The 24248-nt window shown below is 40.3% G+C and overlaps 1 protein-coding gene across 3 annotated transcripts in view; it reads left to right on the plus strand.

Moving 5' to 3' along the window:
* The first annotated feature begins 806 nt into the window (after positions 1-806).
* Positions 807-24248, plus strand: part of ptchd4 (patched domain containing 4) — a 42952-nt gene continuing 19510 nt past the window's right edge. For 2 of the 3 annotated variants that reach the window (XR_010803915.1, XM_066677459.1), the window contains exons 1-2: positions 807-1388; positions 4710-5190. Coding sequence is in view for 2 of the 3 variants with exons in the window: in XM_066677459.1 (XP_066533556.1) it covers positions 837-1388; positions 4710-5190 (1033 nt within the window). In the remaining variant the exon portion in view is untranslated. Of the gene's footprint in view, positions 1389-4709; positions 5191-15063; positions 15131-24248 lie in introns of those variants that run through there. The other variant, XM_066677460.1, reaches the window with a different exon arrangement.

The following is a 24248-nucleotide window of genomic DNA, read 5'->3' on the forward strand; positions in this document are numbered from 1 at the left end:
CTTTTTCTAGTTTGTAGGCTGGTATAGGATTGTTGGTTAATGAGCTAATGCACTGAAAAAGTATTTATTTTTCATAAAATGTCCCCTTTAAGCCATGGAAGCCCCAAGTAAACGCACCACGTCAAAAGCAAAACAAGTTAAAGCCCCCTGCCACTCCAAGGCTAGAGAGAGTGCCCTGGTTGAGGGATGGGGGGAATGCAAAGTGAATTGTGTGAGATATGGTATGCAAATGGAGGGCGAGTTAAGTGTCATTCACCAACCACTGGGATTCTCGCCACAGAGCTTGCCCCAACAACCCCCCCACCCATCACACATTCACGCGCCCCCTCCCACCCCTTGCAGTGCTCGCGGTGCAGCTTCATTAAGCGAGGCGCCACCGCTTCGTGGAGTGCAGAATGAAGCACGCATGCACATCGGGAGGTGCTTTTGCTGCTCCCGCTGCTCTTGCGGCAGAACGAGTCTCGCACACATCGTTGAGAAACGTGGGGGCAGCTTGGAGGGGGGTGGGAGGGAGGGAGGGAGGGAAGCAAAGAAGAGGGGAAGGAAGGAGGGAAGATGAAACCAAACGGGGGCTGATCAACGCTGCGGTGCTGTAACAACAGGTATCGAACGGCTCTTTTTTATTTATTTCTTATCTCTCTTTTTCTTAAACGGACTAAGGGGGGCGGGGAGGGGGGCAAAAGAAATCAGAGCCACGTGTCACATGTGCTTGACAGCGAAGCGCGGGGCATCTGCAAGCCGGATCCAGAGGAGGAGGAGGAGTAGGGGAGAAGAGAAGCGAAGAGGAAGAGGAGAGAGACAGAAGAGCGAGGGACAGTAGGAGGAGGAGGAGGAGGATGCTGCGGCAGGCGATCCACCGCGGGCTGAAGGCGTCCTTCTACTGGCTCGGCCTGTTCGTGAGCCGCCACCCCGTCTTCTTCCTGACGGTCCCCGCCGTGCTGACGGTGGTGCTGGGCAGCGCGGCGCTCAGCCGCTTCCAGCCGGAGACCGAGCTCGAGGCGCTACTGGCGCCCGCGCACAGCCTCGCCAAGATCGAGCGCAGCCTCGCCAACAGCCTCTTCCCCATCGAGCGCTCCCGCCACAAGCTCTACTCGGACCTGCACACGCCGGGCCGCTACGGCCGCCTCATTCTGCTCGCGCGGGCCGGCCGCGGCAACATCCTCGAGCTCGCCGAGCAGGTGCTGCACGTGCACCGGCAGGTGCTGCAGCTGCGCGTCAGCCACCGCGGCTTCAACTACACCTTCGCGCACCTTTGCGTGCTGCGCCACCGCGACCGCCGCTGCGTGCTCGACGACATCCTCGCGGTGTTCGAGGATATCCGCGCCGCCGTGCTCAGCAACAGCACCTTCAACAAGGTGCCCGTCAGCTACCCCAACACCACGCTCAAGGTACGGGAAATACCCCCCACCACCACCACCCAGACACACACACACACACACAATCTCCCCCTCCCTAACACACGACACACGCTACATCATGCACGCCCCCCTTTTGTTGCCTCCTCACGCGCGCTGGAACTGTAACGTTACTTGGTCGAATGTTCAGTATGCTGCAGTTCCTCACAAGTTTCATGTAAGGTTACGTTCCCAGCGTAACGTTACGGCACCACAGCAGTTGCTTCAAGCCAGGACTGACTCTGAACATAGCGCTACACAGAACTCAAGGCCGCATATAAAATGGATGGAAACACTGAGGTCATTTCACGCTGAACATTCAAAAGTTTGGCTAGGTAATATTAGAGCAGCTTGACATCATTTTCCCGCCTCAAGCGCAGCAAGCATGTTCCGGAATATCCCAATATCCCTCTGTCTATTTCACCGTGCTTTATATTTAGCCTACTTCATATAAACGTGGTCGCTTAGGTTACACGCGAATTCAATATTCAGCGCGTTTACGTTTTACACGCTTTTTTTGCAGTAATTATAAGGCTATTTAATTAATATGGAATTACACATTTCACTCAAATATTTCAAGCACTGTTTTTAGCTGTTATTCGTGGTTTATTTTCTTCTCCAACGCCGTCTCCAAGCATTCTTGCTGCAGTTCCAACGTACGTTTTTCAAACATTCTCTATCCCTATGACACACACACACACACACGGTCTCCATCGAGTTGTAGGGAGCTGTTGAACCGAGCTCCATTGTAAATGGGGTGTAGAGGACACCGAGGAAATCCTGCACCTGCCCATGCTAGCTCACATTCATAAAAACACGCCACCGACTGATGTGCCTTGTTGGTAGCCTCGCTGCAAACGTTTAAAAACAAACACGCCAGAAACGTTCTAACGGTCAAATGAGGCGTTAGTTCCTTAGTGAGGATTCCTTAGTGATTTACCTCCCCATTCCTGTGGTATACACTAATTATGAAAACACTCCACTGCTACTGCGGCTCTCACTCTGTGTGTGTGTGTGTGTGTGTGTGTGTGTGCTGTTATGAATCAGCTGCAGCACTCGGGGAAAGCCGTGGAAACCACCGCCACATACACACACACGCACGTGAGTTTGTTTCCATGCATTATGGGGACATTACATAGGCTTACACTCATTTCGTAGATACTCACCCTAACCTGAGCCAAGTCTTCGCCGTAAAAAATAATGACTTACGTTATGGCCAGGTTGTGGTCCCCACCAGCAAGGCAATACCCCACAATGTGAGCGTGCGAAAATGTATTAGTACCCACAACGTGAGTGAAACCAGGTACACACACCTACCTAACACAGTGCGCAAACATCACTGCTAGAACACTGCTGCTAACCGATTAGTCCTGTTAGCATTGAGGCTGCTATTTAAACGTGTATTTTCCTTGGCTGCTGCTGTCTTTATCAATGTATTCCTGTAAAGGCTATATCCAAATCCACCTCATTCCCACCAGGTTGAGAAGCATCAATATTTGTAGAACGTAAACGTTTGGACTTTGTATTTTTCAAACAACGTGAGCATGTGCTATTTCAGGCTTGATTTGTTACAGGATTGGTACAGATTCTTATATTTCAACACCAAGCAATTTCTGCTAATGGCAGCCCAATATCAATACAACTCAGGATCAATACGTCCTTACATTTTAAGGGTTTATTCTCCCATACATTTTTAAAATTGTCTTTATCGATAAGCAGCTGCAGCAGTAAAGCCAATGAAAGAGACGTGTAATAACATACACCACTGAACAAAAGAGTCACTTGGCTTCTGAGAAACAAAAATGGGAGCTGAGTTACCTGAACATCTTGAGGCTGTTTTCCTGCATTAAAAAGTTTCACAGTTTACAGTGGCACTTCTAACACTGCAGTCTTTTTCCATTTGTTAAAGATGAGGTGTTGTGAATGATAGCTGGGTTTTTCAGGCCTTCCACTGTAAGAGCATTTTGCAGTTTGTCTTGAGGGCCTGGTTTACGTGGCCTCTATGTGGACACAGATAAATGTCTGACAAACAGTGTGGTCTTTGGGCTTTTTCATGGGATTCTGTGAGTGTGGTGATCAGTTTTATTAGTGTGAAAATTGTAATGAAAATTATCAGTGAAAGTTCATTAAAAATAATTATTGTGATAATAATACTAACATTTAGTAGCAATGTTCTTTTTCATTGATTTTGTTTTTCAGTTTCTGGCCTCCTAATTCCTGCAATGTGCTATTTCCAGTTGCGCTGTGGGTGAAAGTGGGGTGCCTGTCATTTTTTTTTTTCATTTTCATGATGTGCCAAAAAGCAGTTGCTTCGTTTGTCCAAGGCAACAATTTCTTTTTTTTTTTAACCTGAGGTCTGGCAACTCACGTCATACATCTCAGCTTGAAATATCTGTCATCTATCTTTGGCAGACCTCAGATGTGTCTCGAGTGAAAAATAATTTAACACTATGGTAGTTTCTGCTGTAAAACTTTATATTTTAAGTATACAATGACTTACCAAATGCATAGTGCATGTTACACCTTTCAAACAGACTTTAAAATGCATGTATTAAAGAAATATCTGAGCTAAGCTGTGCTAAATGAGAAGCAGTGTAAATCAGTTCTGGATGATGGAGTATCAGGGGGTAGTTTGGGATGAGTTAGAGTGAAATTTGTTTTAATGCAAAATTAAACATCATTAAATCAAAATTAAATTCATAGTGTCACTTTTGAAGTTTAACTCTTATAATTTTATATATATATATAATTATTATTATTATTATATATGTAACATAATATATATAATTCCTTGTGGATACTTGTGTGAATTAACACATTCACACAGTCACAACACCGACACTCCATATTTAAATGGACACTACCTAATATTTTATATTTTTGCTCCTGTGCTCCCCCTAGAGTTAATTTATTCCTTCATTCATTGTCTGTAGCTGTTTAACCAGTTCAGGGTCACGATGGGTCCAGAGCCTAGCTAATGGATTTTGATGTAAAAATACTACCCAGTGTTTCTTTGGCGAGTTACACAATGAAATATGTGTAACAGAACAAACAACAACAATTACATATCACGAAATTCAAATAATAATCTAATCTTCTAGTTCTTAATAGAAATGCTTGACTTAAAGTTTAAAATGTATATTTCTGAATTTAGTAAAAAATAATTAAATATTTGGGTACAGAACCAAATTAATACAATAATTCATATTAAAAAAATATTATCTACAATTATAAATAAAGATTCCATATATGACCCCTATATTAGCCATTAGGGCTAATCGACTGACGTTCTTATCTGGTCTGTTTTATCTCCAGGATGGACGAGTGGCCTTCATTGGCCACCAGCTGGGCAGCGTGGTCCTGGCCCCACACAGCCGAGACCAGCAGGTCAAGTCGGCTCGTGCTGTCCAGATCACCTACTACCTCCGCAATCTGCGGCCAGTGGTGCAGGACGCCATTGCCGAGAAGTGGGAGAACGAGTTCTGCAAGCTGGCCCACCGCCTGGCCACGTCCAGCCAGGACCTGTACATTCAGTCGCTCACCTCCTTCAGCCTATGGAGGGACTTTCACAAGACAGGCGTTCTGGCCAAGAGTGAGGTGCTGGTCAGCCTAGTGCTTGTGCTGCTGGCCGCCACCATCTCCAGCTCTATGCGTGACTGCCTGCGGGGCAAGCCCTTCCTGGGCCTGCTGGGCGTGCTGACCATCTGCATCGCCAACGTGACGGCAGCCGGCATTTTCTTCATCTCCGATGGCAAGTTTAACTCCACGCTGCTCGGGATCCCCTTCTTCGCCATGGGTAGGTGCACTGTATGATTGTTGTCTTCCATTGCTGTGCTGGATTACGTTAATTGCGAGAAGGAAGAGGGGAGAGGGAGGTAGGGAGGGGGCGCATAATTGTTCTGTGCCTTTCACACCATGGACTTTTGTGTTTTTGCCTGGGAAGTAAACAAACAAGTGAATAAAATTGAGCTGATGATGATTAGCGTCACATTTCTGCAGCGAGATAAATCAAACATGTTTTCCTCAAAACTGCATAATGATTGTAATTGGCTTTCGGTATACATGCTCCTAGAGAGGAGACAACTAGCAGATTTCAGGAAAAATTCTGGTGACATTTTATTGTATGTAATCACATACATAAGAATTAATGACAGCTGAACATGAACCTAACTTGACACTTAAACCTACATGAACATCTATTAGCTGTACAAATGTGTTTTTTTGTTTAATTGTAATTCCAAATTCAAATATGCTCCTGCTCCTTTATCATTTTATGGTAACTCTTGCATAGTATTAAAACTGACAGTTGTTGTTTCATTAAATAAATAAATAAATAAACAAATAAACTAAAAATTAAATAGTTTGAAAATGGCAAGTGAGAATTCTTTCGTCACTGCATTTGTTATGAGTTTCATCAAGGAAAAGTGCTGCTAAAAGCATTGATTTGTTCTGTTCTTGGGGATAATATTGTATCCAAAGTATGTGTGAGTTTGGTGTGACGATTTAAAGATGGTGATGTTCAATATTAACAACTGAACATAGCACATTTATACATAAATTTATTTGTATTTTTAAAAGCAAAATAAAAATGGTCATTTTAATATTACAAAGCACTTAAGATAAGAAAAACATAGGGTGAATGATTTACAAATGCTTTTGCTGAAATGCCACAGGGATCAAACAACACAGTGCTTTTCCGATTGAGAATGAGCCTCTGTTTACTCCAAATATTTTACTTTAACATTTAATTTACCCATATATATTCTTTATATATATTTATATATGTGTGTGTATATATTAGGGCTGCTTTAAAATAATGTAAAAATCAATATTGTGATAATTACATCATGCAGGTTATTATTATAAAGTAAAAACATATTTCATTTAATATAATTACTATTTATATAACGTTTATTTAGTTGCAATAGTGTGTTCTTGAAACTAATAAAACTATTTTTCAGTGTTTTGCCATATCATCAAGAATATCGTACACAGTTTAAATCAATTTATGGTTTATGATGCACTTAATGATCTATAACTCATATAAAGGCTCATTTACAAAAGCTGCTTTAGACAGTTTCACTCTGAAAATTATTATGAATACTACCACTTGCTGGAATACGCATTTAGAAAGGTTTATATAGGTATATGTCAGTTGTTATGGTATTTCATATAGCTTTATGGAGAAACACCTACAGTAGAGTGTTAACCAGTTCTTACAAGTCTTACAAAATTTTATTTTTGCGTTTTGAGATGGTCACTAACACTGAAGTTGATGCAAAACACATGAATAATGAGTAATATGAAGTTTAATTTTTGTGAAGTTGTCATTTTTCTGGGCTGTAGCCAGTTTAACTGAGGTTCAGTTGCTGTAGAGCAGATAAACAGGGTTTTTTTGTTTGTTTGTTTTATGTTTTTTTGATGTGCTGTGTCTAAAATCTGACGCTGTAATCTAATACATCCCTATAATATACATCTTAACATAAGCAGTGTTTTCTAGAGGCATTTTTGCCCGCTACTCCCTCAGCCAGTCCAGTGCAGTTCAGCAGCCACATGTCAATAACAAACTCATGTTAGTTAACTGTTGGTATAAATATAAATATGAGTAAGCATGGTGCTTGTATAAAGTTAGATATAATCACAGTAAATACAAAAAAATAATAATATAAAACAAACAAATATAATATAACCTTTTTTCTATAAAGTCGTAGGTGAGAGTGAGTTTGAAGAACAATGTTTTGTTTCTCCTTGATTGCATGAATTTGTTAAATCAACAGCAGACGTTATTTAAAATCATTATTTATTAACCGCTAAAACTAGATATTGGATGATAACCTCAAATAATACGGAGAGATTTGGAAAAAGTTAAACCAACACATTCACACAGAGAATATAATACTTACCGGAATAAAGTTATTTGGTTTTATTCTAATGTTGGCCATGAACATGTTTGTTTTTTAGCAAAGAAACACTTACTGCTCAGATAAATAGCTTCTTAAATCTCATAATCCCTAAAACCTTTGCACAGTACTGTGTAAAATAAAGGAATATATATGTATAAAATACATAAATATATAACAAGAGAACAATGTAAAAATGACTAAATTCCTCGGCTCCTCACTCCTGGGCTCTCATGCTTGGAGTAAACAGAGGCTCATTCTCAACAAGAAAAGCACTGTGTTATTTGATCCCTGTGGTATTTCGACCAAAACATGTCACAGACATTTCATTAGTCCCCAAGGAGCTGTGTTAATTTGTGGAAAAAGAGGTTTATATTGTTTAAAGTTCATGCCTCTTGCACACTTATCCAGCTGTCTCAAAACCTGCAGATTAAGGTCAATCAGCAGCTCAGAAAAAGACCGAGCTCAGAATTATATAACTGGGGGAAAGAGTCATGAAATGTAAGAGCTTCACACAGATTTTAGTAGGCCGTCATTATCCCATCTCTCAGTAATTACCCACTGCACTTATTTGGTTTTACATTATATTTAAGTTACAGAAGACTACGACCATCGAAAACTCAGTTGGTTCTCGCGCTGAACATTAATCTTACGCAGCATAACGCAGTCAGACAGATATGAAAACAGAGCGTGTTTGACATTCTCACAGGCTTAGCAGATGTCCACCAACATCCTGTCACGACAAGGTAACAGGACAGTAAATCAAACACGGAGCGCAGTCCTATTCTATTTCTCCTGTGGTGGTGTCCAGTTGATTAGAGGCCTGTCACTACCTTCTCTGACAAGACTTGCACAAATGCAGATGCCACATGCTAGACCTGTGTTGGTTTTATACACAAGAAAAGTCAGCCTGAAGAGAAAGTACTATAAATACTCTTCTTCTAATTAGACCCTGTTCGGTTCCATGGGACGCCCCCTGGCATTATCCGTGTGAACACTCAAATCTGTTGGGCCAATTAGGATCGGATGTGATGCCATATTGTTGTCGCTTTTCCCTCTCTGACATTTGTTTTTAAACAAAGCTTGTACCTTCACTAGTAGCAGAGTAAGGGTTCAATGTGTGTAAAGACATTATATACATTCATTCATTCATTCATTATCTGTAACCCTTATCCAGTTCAGGGTTGCGGTGGGTCCAGAGCCTACCTGGAATCATTGGGCGCAAGGCGGGAATACACCCTGGAGGGGGGCCAGTCCTTCACAGGGCAACACAATCACACATTCACTCACATCTACGGACACTTTTTGAGTTGCCAATCCACCTGCCAACGTGTGTTTTTGGACTGTGGGAGGAAACCGGAGCACCCGGAGGAAACTCATGCGGACACGGGGAGAACACACCAACTCCTCACAGACAGTCACCCGGAGCAGGAGTCGAATCCACAATCTCCAGGTCCCTGGAGCGGTGTGACTGAGACACTACCTGATGCGCCACCATGCTGCCCACGTTATATACAATGTGTGTTTTGATTTTTTTGGTTGGCAGAATGAATTCTCTCAGCACTACTAACCATACAGGAGCTCTTTTTAGCTCTACAATTACAGACTGTAGATGACTTGTTGCTCTGCACGCATTGTTCGCCCAGATTCCCCCTGTTCTTCAATGGTCAGGACCCCCACTGGACCACCACAGAGCAGGTAAGATTTGGGTGCTGGATCATTCTCAGTGCTGCAGTGACACTGACGTCATTATGGTGTGTCAGTGTGTTTTGCATTTGTACAAGTGGATCAGACACAGCAGTGCTGCTGGAATTTTTAAACAGTGTCCAATCATTGTCCACTCTTTTAGACACACCTACATCGCTGGTCCACCATGCAGATGTAAAGTCGGAGACACCAGCTCTTCTGTTGCTGCACAGTTTGTGTTGGCCATCCTCTAGTCCTTCATCAGTGGACACAGGACACCGCTGTTGGCTGGATATTTTTGGTTGGTGGACTACTCTCAGTCCAGCATGACACAGAGGGCTTTAAAAACTCTAGCAGCACAGCTGTGTCTGATCCACTCATACCAGTACAAAACACAACAACACACAACCACCACGTCAATATCACTGCTACGTTAAGAATGATCCACCACCCAAATCATACCAGCTCTGTGGTGGACATGTAAGGGTCCTGACCGTTGAAGAGCAGGGTGAAAGGGAGAAAACAAACTGTGCAGAGTCAAAAAAATGGACTACACTTTGTAACTGTAGAACTACAAAATGTTACTATATGGTCAGTGGGGTTTAGAGAAGGGACTGTGAGTGTAGAAACAAGCAGGTGGTCATAATGTTATGGCTGATTGTTGTGTATGCATATATATATATATATATAAATAAATACATTTTTAAACATAGAAAATCAACAAAGCATTCAGTCTGAGTGCTGCCCAGATTTGGGTATGACTGTACACATAAAGACACAGTGAACTTGAAATGGAACCACTCCTTCAGAGAAAAGGCTGACTGATAAATGACTGATAAAGTAATGGTGTTGTAAAATCCAGGTTAAGGGTATAAACCTGGTCAAGGTTACAGTGTCCGGCTCTTTGTAGAATCTCTGACCTCATACCCATGCCCATTGTGTCTCGAATGATCTGAGCTCCTTGGACGCTCAGTGTTAAATCGAGGCCAGTCCAGCGTGGAAGATTAATTGCAGCCTGACCGCTGGATTTTTTTGAGCCTTTAACCGAATGGCAGGGAGCCCTGATTTACGGAGCTGTCGCGTTGGGGCCGTACATGGGGGAACAATCTGGTGGGATAGATTTTGTCCCGCTGGGGAAGATGGATGTTGACACTTTACACTGCTGGCCACTGGCGTCCGGTGACGTGGCAAGGCGTCCCAGGAGATACGGCATGACTCTGATGGGCTGAGGAATTGAAGAAGTGAGGCAGCCACAGGGCTGATTGAATACTGATGAATGAAGTGGGGACGGTCCGATGCGTCTGTTCACATCTTGTCCACAGCAGATGTTTCTAGTAACTTGCAGAATTTACAGCAGTTTATAGGATTTAGGAAACATTACTTAAAGTGTGTTAGAAGTTTCCTTTCTGAAGAACTTACTGATGATATTTATTTATTTATTTCAATATTTGTGTTTTATTGTGTTATATTTCCAGGTGAATGGATCAACAGAAATTGATCAAAATACAACTTTAACTTCCATTTAAATTGTAAAATACAATGCCTTATCCCAATAAAATATGCAGAATGGTGCTTTTTTTATAGAAAAAAATAGCAAGACTATATTTCAGCAAGCATTTCTGTATGTTCTAGTCATATATCCGGTGAAAGAATTTAGTTCCATTAACAGATTATTTAGTCTTTTTCCTGAAATGATGAAGAATAAAGGTTATTTTGCTTGTTTGAAGAAAAGTTGCATGCACATAATGTGCCAATCAACAAAGCAATGCATAAAATGAAATGAATTAAATCAATTAAGGCATGCTGAAATATAGAATAATCTTATGATGTTTCTACAACAGTCTTACAAAGATCAAGTCATACTGTTGTGTTATTTATTTATTTATTATTTATTTATTTATTCATCGTTTAAATACAGCAGCTATCCTTTACATGGTGTGAAAAGCGTAGATGATTGGTTCAGCACAAATACAAATAAATTATTTCTATCTTTTTCCCTTCTCATGGAAAGGCACAGCATAATAGCACTGTCAGCAGTGATATTTAAGCCATGAATATACAAAGTAGTCTGTAAGAACTTGAACAGTGACTATAAAGAATTTCAGCTCAGGTTTTATAGCAATATGCCATTTTGTGATATATTGCAGTGGAATATTTTAGACTGTAAATAATTCTTCCAAACACTTTGTTCACTTCAGATTATTGAAGCAAAATGGGACTGTGAAGTCCTTCTTTGGCTTCCACTCACACCCTATATCCTTATCTCTGTTCACAGAGATGGCATGCTTACAGGTTATTTTCAAATATAAACACTCTAAAATCTCAAAAGTGAATTAAGTGTAATTCTGCACTTTTTTATATACACTTAGTACATGGAGATCTATGAATATTCAATGAATCCCAGCTTCTATCTCCACCCAACCTTCTGCAGACTGTGTGCAGCTCAAAAGCCTCAACCCACAGAATGACAGGATTGGTTCCTTAGGTTTGTGATGTCATAAGCCCTGGTTGTCTGAGTTTGCTCTTTTGAGACACTAAAACATTACCAGGTTATCACAACACTGCAGTTTTATAGCAAATATGCTCTGCCATGGCAGTGACAACAGGGTTTCCCTGGAGGGGGTACTTAAAGAAATGTTCTTATTCAGAGCAACTTATAGAGGCAGGGGGATATATCTATATGAATCTCAATCAATGATTCTTATGTCATATTATTGTGAAATTTTGATTGTTTCAATGTCAGTAATGTTGATAGAATATTCAATGGAAATGTGCATGATTCACAAAACAAAAGCCTATTCAACTACTTGTGTACACAGGGAAGTCAGCACTTCTTTTGTGTTCATATATTATCACATTTTATGACAGTGAAACACAGTTTGTGGTTTATTTTTAAAGCACAGATATCAGACCAATTTCGTCTTTCACTGTTCACTTGCAGCTCATAATATTTTATACACAATGAGCCCACAATGTTCAAGTTAATATAATAAGTGTTACCAAAATATATTATTTTGTGTACACTTTTTACAAATATCAGTCAATTTCCAAAAGGCCAATATGAGGAGGTGTTTAGATGGCGAAGGGACATCCAAACATTGAAAAGCATGAAGTGTGATGTGGATATTGCTCTATTCCTGCTCTATAGGTGGGTAATATTGTGTTATTATAATATAATATTGACTTATTTTTGCTGTTTTGGATTACTTAAAGTGGAGCCTACTCTAAATTGGGGAGAGTGCTTACTGAATGAAAGAAAACATAAACTGAAAATGCTACAAAACTAAACAACTTGAGTTACAAATGAGTTTCTGTGGTAATTCATACAGTGAATAAAACTTGGCGACAAGTTAAACTTTAGCCATGTACAAACAACAGTTTTTTTTTTATCCTCAAACGGTACCGTTCCAACTTAGAAGACGTTAAGCTTATGAATATAAACAAACCAGAGAGAACAGCAGCTCCCCACAATTGTAGATATTGCCTTTAAAAACAATAAATAAATGAATGGTGGTCTCTGACTTTTGCGCAATTGACCTATGTCAAAACCTGCTTGATGAAAAAACACTGGTGAACTTAACTCTAGCAAACAACATTGCAGACAAAGCCAGGCAAGCTGCGTACAACACACTTTTCTGAAACAATGGATGAGAAGACCTGGAGTAATATTGAAGTTATTTTCATTCAGACGCATGCGGAGGACCTATTTTTAGATCCACACAGAGGCTGTATCACTTCTTGGCAGCAGAAGCATGGATGTACTGTCTTGAATGGACAAATAACAGGATGGTGAATCAATGACACATTACCTATTCACCCCTTGATCCTAGTCTAAGCAAAATGTTTAGAAATATATTCTCATTTTAATCAGTATGAATCATCCCCAGATTCTTCCGGAAGAGAACACCATAGCTCAAAAGTTGCTCACTGAATGCTCAGGCATTTTTCTCAAATCAGTTTTCACATTATTAAACAGCCATTATACTGGCACCCATTTGTGTTTGGGGTTTATTATATAGGTGGATAAAATCTAGCCGGGTTTCCCACTATCACATGAAGCCAACAATAAATGTGCTCTTTTCAAACTGCCTCTAACCCAAGTGCACACACATAGCAGGCATCCCAATTTGGCACAGCCATGTTTAACATATGTTTAGTATACAGCCTCTGATACATCCAGGTCACTAGGTGTCAGTTTAATGGCTAGTTCATCACATGAAGAAGAATCATAGGAGAAAATGGCAGAAAATATGAAAAGTTTTCTTTGTCTATTCATATAGTCATTTTCTCTAAGTATTCTTCATACCGCGACCCTGACTCGGATAAAGGATTACAGACAATGAATAAGTTTTTTTGAAATACCTCGGAAACTCCTTTGTAACTCGAGTTGTTTAATTTGTAGCACTTTAAGTCTGTGTTTACTTTCATGCAGTTAGCAGTCTCCCCAATTTAATCAGTTCCACCATAAGTAATCTGAAACAGCAAAAATAAGTCAATATTACCCACCTATGGAGCAGGAATAGAGCAACATCCTCATCTGTGTTCATGTTTTTCAATGTTTGGAGGTCTCTTTGCCATCTAAAACACTCCAGATGCCATTTCTCTGTTGTAAACTGGGGCTTCATAAACACATTAGACAGAGTAAACTGAGTGCTTTTCAACAATGGAAGTCAATTCACTGTGTACTAAACCCATTTTAAAATCGTGGCTGTCCAAACTGGGAGACCTGCTATAGAAAATAAATTGGTTTACTCATGGACTTGATAGAAACGTTGTAAAAAATAATAATCAAACAGTTTCATAAATATGTTTACTAGTTTTTGGTTCCAAAGTCAGTTCTTTGATATCTGTCAGAGTAGCACTTCCCTTTGTTTGAGTACAACCGTTTCTTTTATGTTTCTTTAGGATGCAGGTTGTATGCTGACAAAGGCTGTTTTTAAGTTCTTCTCAAAGGAACTAGGTCATCAGGCACTGCTAAAGTAAAACTGCAGAGCCAATCATTCTGCCTCATTAGCGTGCCAACATTGTGGTGTCACAGCAAGTCAATTCTCATTCTAGAGTTGCGCAACCAAGAGTCAGTTGTTCCACCAGGGTTAAGAGGTTAACAGTTTGCATGTGCATTCCCATGGTAATATGAAACCATTTTGGTTCAGGATATCTCTGGTCTCAATGAAGAAAAGCTGTAATTGATGTTATTTTAGTTTGCAGTAATAAACTTGAATTTTCATGCTTATCTTTACAATGGAAACATAGGTGAAGGCATGTTTTAAAGTCAGGGTTAGTGTTAGACTTAGTGATACTGTAATGGCACATTTATGTAGGTAAATGAATACATCCATTTTAAACATTGTAACTGTCACTGCGGGCGGCATGGTGGCACAGCAGGTAGTGTCGCAGTCACAGAGCTCCAGGGACCTGGAGGTTGTGGGTTCGATTCCCGCTTCCAGGTGACTGTCTGTGAGGAGTTAGTGTGTTCTGCCCGTGTCCGCGTGGGTTTCCTCCTGGTGCTCAGGTTTTCTCCCACAGTCCAAAAACACACATTGGTAGGTGGATTGGCGACTCAAAAAAAAAAAAGAAATGTGAGTGAATGTGTGGGTGTGTGTCGCCTTGTAAAGGACTGGCGCCCCCTCCAGGGTGTATTCCTGCTTTGCGCCCAATGATTCCACGTAGGCTCTGGACCCACCGCGACCCTGAACTGGATATTCTATTTTTCTATGCATTTTTACGTCAACATTGATGTTAACAAATACATCCACTAGAGGGCAGTTCAGAGTCATGTGTTTCTGACGACAAATTCAAACAGGGCAACAGTGGAGAAGGGGCTGATAATGTAATGTTACTTACTACAAAAAATGACGAATGAAGCAGGGGTGTAAATCAGCAGTGGCCTGGGAGGCTGTTAAACACTTCCCCACTTGTGCATTGAGAATTCCTTTTCACTTATTTTACCAATGGGCATGTTTCATTTGACCTATCAGCTACACTACCTCCATGGTCTCCAGTGTTAATGCAACTACTCACCACATTGCACTACAGTCACGTTATATATATATATATATAACAGCATTTTTTTTGTTTTTTAGAAAACGAAGGGCTCCCCTAGACTTTGAAAAGCACGAACCCTCATGAGGATATTGCTCTATTCCTGCTCCATGTGGGTAATATTGACTTATTTTTGCTGTAGATGGAACTGACACTAAAGTCAGGAAAGTGCTAACTGCATTAAAGTAAATAGCAAAAGTGTTGAAAAAATAAACAGCTTGAGTTACAAATGAGATTCTGTGGTAATTCAAATTGTGAATAAAAACTTACAGACAAGTTCACCTTCAGCCACGTTCAAACCACCGTTGTTTTTTTTCCCTCAAACATACCATTCCACATTAAAAGACACAGAGCTTCTGAGCCTAAACAAACCAGACATACCCCACAGTGTATCCCCACAACCAAGGATCAGTGTTAATGAAAGGTAGATGTTCACAGGAATAATGAAAGCCTATATAAAATCCCCAACATGTAATTGTATAAATTTTGTGTATATGTGTCTGCATGTGTGTGTGTGTGTGTCTATGTATCTGTGTGCCTGTGTGTGTCTGTGCCTCTGGAACAGGGTGTGTATCTATGTGCGCATCTGTGCCAGTTCTTGTGTGTGTGTGTGGGTGGGTGTGTGTGTGTGTGTGTGTCCGTCTCTCCAGCTCAGCACGTCACTCTCATTGATGGAGCTCATTAAGGGCCACAGACTGTGGAGCAGCTTGTGCCCGCCTCTCTTTTGCCATTCTCTCCACGTGGGGCGATGGAATGTGCCTGGTCATGACTAACATGCTCAAGGTGCTCGTGATAAGCAGCATCCAACAAATATCGCCGCAGCATCCACTCCACTGCTCACCCAGCTGCCCGCCAGGGGTGCTGTCCTGTACAAAATATGGTGCAGAGCTATAGCTCGAGGATGGAAAGCTCCATTCAGGGAGCAGGGTTATTATTGATCAGCTGCTGAGCTCCGAGTCTGGGAGAGGGAGGGCCTTGGGAAGAGATTAGAGCAGAGCTGCTTAGCATGAACATCCTCAAGCATTACATATTATATGCCATTAAGCCAGTGGCTGTGTCGTTTAACACTGCCAGAGCAGAGGAAGTCAAGAGATTTCAGGCATTGTATGCAGCACAGGTCAGTTAACATTGGCTACGGCAGGTTTAGTAAAATAAAGGAAGCTCAAGGCATAGGATAGACCAGTTAATTGTTACATCTTCATTCTAGGTATGATTTGATGTCACAATACTTGCTGTTACGTTAGTAGAGTTAATGTAGTGTAGTGGGTAAATGCTCATTAATACATCTTTTTTTAAATGATGTAACACTCATTGCCCACATACTTCTTCAATGCCTCCTTTATTTTGGCATTGATGTTAAACAATACATCCATTAGAGTTAAAAGTGTCTGGCAACAAACATGACGATCATGAAGCAGATGCAGATTTTCTGAACAGCAATATAAATACCACCCCCCCTTATATTTGCAGAAGATCAGAAGCCCTAAAAGTGGTATTCAGGACAGCCCTAAATGAGAGCTTCTGGTTTGCTTTTCACTGCTGCTCACTTAGGGTCGTGGTAAACTGTGTGTGGCTCATTGTTTTTTAAAGGAACACGTTAAACTGGCTATTCAGAATTCTTTTATTACTGTGTGGAGAACACACCACACTCCTCACAGACAGTCACCCGGAGGAAACCCACGCAGACACAGGGAGAACACACCACACTCCTCACAGACAGGGACTCTGAGCGGGACTTGAAACCACAACCTCCAGATCCCTGGAGCTGTGTGACTGTGACACTACCAGCTTGTCACAAACATTTCATTAGGACTAGCGTCCTAGCACTGTGTTAATTTGTGTGAAATATTAATATGGACATTGAAAACAAAGTTTTATACACCTGATAAGCTTTTAATGTATCTTGTTCTCACACAAAATTTCATTTGTATTTGATTTAACACAGTTCTTATTAGCACATATGAATGTTTTTGTGTAGGTCTAAGTTATATTCAACTGACAGCTCTTCACAGTTGTACTTTATGCTGACAAAATATCTGATAGTTTCATCATCAGTGGCTAGTGTCTCAGAAGAAGGAGGTATCATTTTGAATATTTTCTGTTACAGTTTATATGATCTTAACCGCATGACGCTTTGGGGGAAGGACAAAAAAGAATAAGAAAAAAAACGGCCAAACTAGATAGCACTACAAACACCAATGCTTTTTTTGTAGGTATGCCTCACTTCTTTGTGTTCTTGTACTTGGATTCTCTCACTCTCTCACTCTCTCTCTCTCTCTCTCTCTCTCTCTCTCTCTCTCTCACACACACACACACACACCTGCCTCCAGTCTCACTTTTTTCCTCTCTGGGTTTCTGTGAAGGAAGCGAACTGCATACTGATGAATGAAGCGCAGAATGAACAAATCATCCCTGTCAGACACACTACATTCTCAGACCTAGTCTCTCTTTGGTCCCTTTGGGAACAAATAGGGAAATATATATATATATATATATATATATGTTTAGCAGATCAGTTCATGCATTTTTATATTTATTATCTTTAAGGTACATGCCTATAAATCAGGAAGTTTTGATAACGCTAAGCAGAGATCTGTACTAATATATTTGGGTGATTGTTTTTATTTTAGATTACGGTACACAATTTAAAATAACATGTTGGTAGGCGGATCAAATATTACCCTACCCTACTGTGAAAAAAGTGTCCATAGATGTTAATATGTGAGCATGCGATGCAATGTGATGGACTGGAGCCCTGTCCTGGGGGTGTCCTGACCCTGAAAATAATGAAGCAGTTATAGAAGACAAATGAATGAATCAATGAAAATCAATAGTGTATAAATATTTTCATTAAAACATAGATGACCCAGTCATCTACTTGTATGTGTTGACACCCCTAACAGAAGTGAAATAAGTAGAATGACTTTGTACATGTTTCAACACGTGTATTTTGTAAATGCCCAGAAGTTTCCAGCCTCCGTTTAAAGTGAATGAATGCTGTTGTCATTGTGACCTCACTAATTCTCTTGTGGCTTAGTACAATCAAATCCTCACATCATTTTCTAACAGCTATTATAAAGCCTTCCCAGATGAGTAGACACTCTTATTACTGCAAAGGGGGGCCTATCCTTGCCATGCTGGATGAGCAGATGTTCACAGATGTTTGGCCATACACAATCCTGTTCTTTCCCTGATATCTAGAGTTTCCATTCTATACTATATTGTCAGAAGTATTTGCTTGTCTGCAGTTGCATGCATGTAAACTTGAGTGACATCCAATTCTGAATCCATAGGGTTTAATATGTCAGCCCACCCTTTGAAGCTTATCCGCTCAAAATGTCTACTTATCTGCTCAAATTCATCCCAAAGGTGTTCTAATGGGTTGATGTCAGGACTGTGCAGGCCAGTCAAGTTCTTCCACACCCAACTCACTCTTGTCTTTATGAAACTTGCTTTGTGCACTGGGGCACAGTCATGTAGGAACAGGTTGAGACCATTCCCCAAATGGCTTCCACAAAGTTGGGAGCATGAAATTGTCCAAAATATCTTGGTATGATAAAGCATTAAGAGTTCCTTTCATTGGAACTATGGGGCCAAGCCCAACTCCTGAAAAACGAGCCCACACTATAATACCCCATCCACCAAACCTTATACTAGGCACAATGCAGTCAGCAAAGCACTATTTGTCACTCCAGAAAACAGCTATAGAGTCCAGTGGCGGTGTGCATTAAACCACTGCATCTGACACTTTGCATTGGGCTCTGTGATGTAAGGCTTGGATGCAGCTGCTTAGCCATTGAAACCTATTCCATTAAGCTCTCTACATACTAATCTGAAGACCACATGAATTTTGGAGGCCTGTAGTGATTGACTCTGCAGAAAGTTGGCGACCTCTACAAACTGTGCATCTCAGCATCCGATGACCCCACTTTGTCATTTTAGGTGACCTACCACTTAGTGGCTGAGTTGCTGTAGTTCCCAATCACTTCCACTTTGTTGTAATGCCATTGAAATTTGAGAGTGGAATATTTAGTAGTGAAAAAATTTCACGATTAGACTTGCTGCCCTGGTGGCATACCATCAGTACCACACAGAAATTCACTGAGCTCCAGAGAGCGACCCATTCTTTCACAAATATTTTTAGAAGCGGTCTACATGCCTAGGTGCTGTCGCCATGGAGGTGACTGGAACACCTGAATTCAATTATTTGGATGGTTGAGTGTATACCTTTGGCAATATAGTGTATATCAGTTGTGATTCGACTGAGAAAAAACGTGAGTTACCGCCAGGATTTGCATCAATTTTATTCATGTTAATTGAAATATAAATAAATAACATAATGGCAAGATATATTTTTTTAAAATTGTGATGTTGAAATGTGTCCCTCTTGTCCATTTGTAGCCTATTTTTATCATGTTTCCATAGGCCTGAGATCCTTGCCACCCTTGTGGAATAAAGCATTCTGTCGCAAGACAACACTGGGAATGGATATTGATATCTGTTATAGTGACTTCTGGTGTTTACACTAATAACCAATAGATCATTAAGTGTGATGAAGGTCTTCTGCATGTCCAGGCCCTGGCCTTTCTCAGAGCACAGGGGGCCACAGGGGCTTTATAGTGTGGTGCATTCTACAAGACAAAAAAACTCTTTCATCTGTTCATATCTGCTACAGTAGTGTGACCCAGAGCACTGTCTTTGTCCAGTATAAACTCACAGGTATCACTACTGCTCTAGGCAATAAAGAATAGCATGAGCTCTCTACAAAATTAGCTTTCACAAGCCTGCACTGTGTATTGCAGCTCTTTGGTGTGGGTGGGTGTGTGTGAGTATGCGTGTGTGGTTGTATTGCATTGCTTTGGGTTTTGTTGTGGTCTCTTGATGTGCTCTACTTATAAACTGAAGATTTGTGGGTGATTTGGAGCTGAAGAACAGACCTAGGATTAGCTTTGATATGGATAACACCGGTTCACAGCATGTTACTTGTTTTAGTTTTGTTTTTCATTCATCAAATTTGTGTCTGGTAAAATCTGATAGTAAAAGAATATTTCACTGACTGTTTTTTTATTAATCATTTTCATTGTAAGCATAACTCTACAACTAAACTTATATCTGTTACAAGTGCATGTCAATTTGAATGTAGCATTGTAACTACAGTTTGCCATTTAATTTTTTAATTAAATAATCAAAAATATTAACATTATCTATGATAAAAAATTATAATAAATATAGAAACCCTGCACCTTCCCCATGTTCTGTTTAAAAACATATTACATGTGTACTTTTTTATATGACTGATACCACCTAAAAAACTACAGATAAACACCCATGCAAATATTGCAGTTTATCATGCTAAAGTGTATTATTTTAGGAAAATAATCAATACACAATCATATAATTTTATAATAAATTTAAAAGTTTATTTTGCATTTTCCAGTCATTGTAATTTTAACACTATGAAGTTGAGTCAGAAGAGCAACAATACTTGACTCAAACTCTACTCTACAGGCATTTACTCCTGAGCATCTGAATTCCAACATTTCATTGGCTCACCACTGAAACATCTGCATGAATGGTGTGCTTCATGTAAATTATATGTAAATGGAGCACAGGCTGGCGGCACTTGAGTTCATTCACTGAATCTGATTCATCAAGTGCATCCAAATCTCCACTTCATTCCACATTGTACAATGGCTTCATGAATCAGGTGATTAATAATTTGTATGTTATTCTGTGTAGTGAGATCTGCACTTGTTTTTATTCAGCTTTGATAAAAAAAAATTTGGCTTTGGCTAAGCATTGTTTCAGTAGTCAATGTTACCTGGTGAAACTTGGTTAATATGATAGTTACATCTGCACTAATGGGTCAGCAACAGAAATCTTGCTAGATTTATAGATGGAGGGAGGGCTAAGGGAGGCTTAGCTGGCAGCAACATCAACAAAGTTATATTTGCAATTTATCCTGGTGTTACACAGTAACATGTAATTTACAATCATTCATTCATTGTCTGTTGTGCCGGTCCTTTATGTAATTTACAGTAAAATTTAATTAAATCTATTTAATGTCATTTTACTGCTGTTCAACACAGCTAAAACACCTAATAACCACCTACTGTGGGAAGCTCACCTTGTCTTGTATATTCCTCTGCATTAGAAAAGAAAGAGGTGTCTGCTCTTTCTTCCTCAGACACTGTGGCTGCTCCTGGAACTAAAAACGTGAATTCTATATGGTAGTTGCAGGGCTAAGGCTAAACCTGTCAAGTTATGACAGCAGAAACACAGTGTTGTACTACAAAATGGCTACTGAACGTAATGGAAATCTTGTGCTTTTGGCCATTAGCTTGTCCATCAGGTGACAGCACATACAGTGAGTTAGCTAGCTAGCTTTCTACACTACAGCATGCGTACTGTCTGGGACACTTCAAGATCACCTCTGGTCTGAGGAAAAAAAGTCAGAAGTTGCCAACAACTCCTCCCCCCCCCCCCCCCAATACCTAATTGGACTATTAATATCCAAATACAGGATGATTATATACCCCTCCTACAACTGGTCTAATCTAATGATGACACTGGTTAGCAGTCTAAAGTGGTGTAACTAGTGGATGCTTTTCCTGAATCCCTACCCTAGGGAGCTGCACAGAGTAGAGTTTTATGTGGTTTAAAGGATGTATGATTTGGGTGGTGGATCTTTCTCAGTGCTGCAGTGACACCGAGGTTGTGATGGTGTGTTAGTGCATGTTGCCCTGTTACAAGTGGATCAGTCACAGCTGTGCTGCTGGAGTTTTTAAACACAGCGCCCCCTCATCAGAGGGTCCACTTTCTAGATGTAAAATCAGAGACAGTAGCTCATCTCTTGCTGCATAATTTGTGTTAGTCATCCTCTGGTGCTTGCAGGATGCTGCCCACATGACACTATAGTGAGTACATGACACTATTTGCTGGACATATTTGGGTCCTCCGCTATTCTCAGTCCAGCAGTGACAGAGAGATGTTTAAAAACTCCAGAAGCACTGCTGTGTCTGATCCACACGTATGAGAGTGATCCTCAAATCACACCTGCTCAGTGGTGGTTCTTTGGGGGTCCTGACAACTGATGAACAGGTGGAAACATGGCAATGAAGAGCAACAGATTTACAGAATACAATATTTAATTGTAAATCTTCATAGTGCTCCAAAGTTCATTAACGTTTTTTTTGGGGGTGATCGTACATTCAGACGTCCAGAACACCCCATGGATTCCCATGGATCTCTTTTCCTAGGCAATTTTTCTTGAGCTTTTATCAGTTATGGACACAAAATAATGTGTGTTTGTTCAGACTAGCCTGGGTTTTTTTGGGCTTGGATCAGATTCGGTTTTATAGACTGAAATGGACAGAGAGACTGGAACAAACAGTTTGGTCCTGATCTTTTGCTGTTGTGTTGTGCTGCATTATGGTGTGTTTTTGTGCTTAGATGTGTTGTGTCGTAGCGCATTGTGTTGAGCTGGGTTTTATGCATCCAGCTTACCTAATCCACCACAAGGGGATTAGCTGTGAGGGTCTACAGCGTGTGTAACGTCAAGATAACAGGACATTTACTGTAAATATGACATACATGCACAAGGGTAATACAGAGCACAAGCTTCTGCTGTTTCAGGGCTTTTTTCAAATCAAAAGCATTTGTTCGCTTCATTCCTGACCAGACAGCAAGGGAGGCTGTGAAGGAAGGCTTTACAGCAGCACTATTTTATCTCTTGACTACATGCATACACTATGAAAATGATCATCGCTTTTCAAAATGACCCCTTGTTTACTTTTAATGTAAACTGAAGGAGTAATGATCATCCACACCACCTCAAAGGAGCAAACAATATTTTGGAAAATTATTTATTTATTTATTATGTAACGTTTTAGGAGTGTAGGAAACCCCCCAACCAACCCTTCCCATTGTTTTCAGTATAGTGCTGTAAATATGAATTACACTAGGGGGAGCCCCAGCAGCGCAATAAATAAATAAATAAATAAATAAATCTTACCTAGTGTTTAACAAAAAAAATGTATGTCTTAAAACCATGAAAAACAATTAATGGGAGAAAATAGCAGATTTTTATTTTAATACAAATTTTGGAGCTTCTCCATTGGTTCATTGGTTTTTGAAGGTTCAGCCAAATGCCAAGAACATCTTCTGAGGTTAATTCCACCGAAGTGTTTGTTTTGGGAGTTTTTTGCATATTTTTGCATACGTCATTAAAAATAATTCTAATTATAATGACATTTAATAATTTTGAAGACTGAGATAAATATATTACACTTTTAAATGCACACAATCAATACACACGTGTGAAAAGGCAGAGAAAGCTACTTAAGCCAGTGACTGTTGAAAAAGACTGACACTAGCACAGAAAAAAATCACCTGTCACAAACAGATATGCTTTATGGGCTATATATTAAGACCTCATCCTGGTGGGTTTTCTCCCGGCTGATGGATGTGTTTGCCTCCTGCACTGTTCTGAAGTTTCAGAGCAGTAATTCTGTTTAATGACTCTCGGACGCTGGGGGAGTTTGTCCACACGAGGTGAGGTGGGTGTGAGCAGAAATTAACTGGTTATATAATGGTGGATAGAATGAGAGGTGGGAAATATGGGAAATGTTCGTTCATTCTTCTGTAACCACTTCAACCTGGTTTCAAATGTATGCAGTTCTTACATCCGAACAATGATTTTATATATTTTACATTTTCTGTATATTTTACATTTTTGTATTCTCTAGTAGTTTAACATTCTAAATGGGGGTCATGTTGTTGACAGATTGTTGACTGGCTTGAAATTTATCCACCTATATGGTAAACCCTAAACTTGAATGTGTGCATCCTGATACATCCTGACCCATAGGTGTCAGTATAATGAATGGAAGAAGAATAAATTGATTGGCTGACTACTTGTTTTAAAGGAACACTAGGTAGCATGTTTACCTTAAAATTACAGCTTCAAAGTCATTGTGATGTTCCACTGAGCTGTAAAAGGGAGAATAGAGCCTTTGTTATTGCTACTCCAGGCTCAGCACTGCTGAACGTGCACTATGTAAACTTGATTTCAGAACAGTCTTTTATATGTGAATTACACTTTGCAACTGTAGGGAGCCCAGGAGAGAAATGACCAAATCTTACCAAATGTCCTTTTAAGTGTCTTAGTCACAAGTCACAATAGAAAATGACTGGAATTTTATTTTTCTGTCACAATATTGGTAAA

This window comes from Hoplias malabaricus, chromosome 7 (assembly GCF_029633855.1).
Source record: "Hoplias malabaricus isolate fHopMal1 chromosome 7, fHopMal1.hap1, whole genome shotgun sequence".
NCBI classification, from domain to species: Eukaryota; Metazoa; Chordata; class Actinopteri; order Characiformes; family Erythrinidae; genus Hoplias; species Hoplias malabaricus.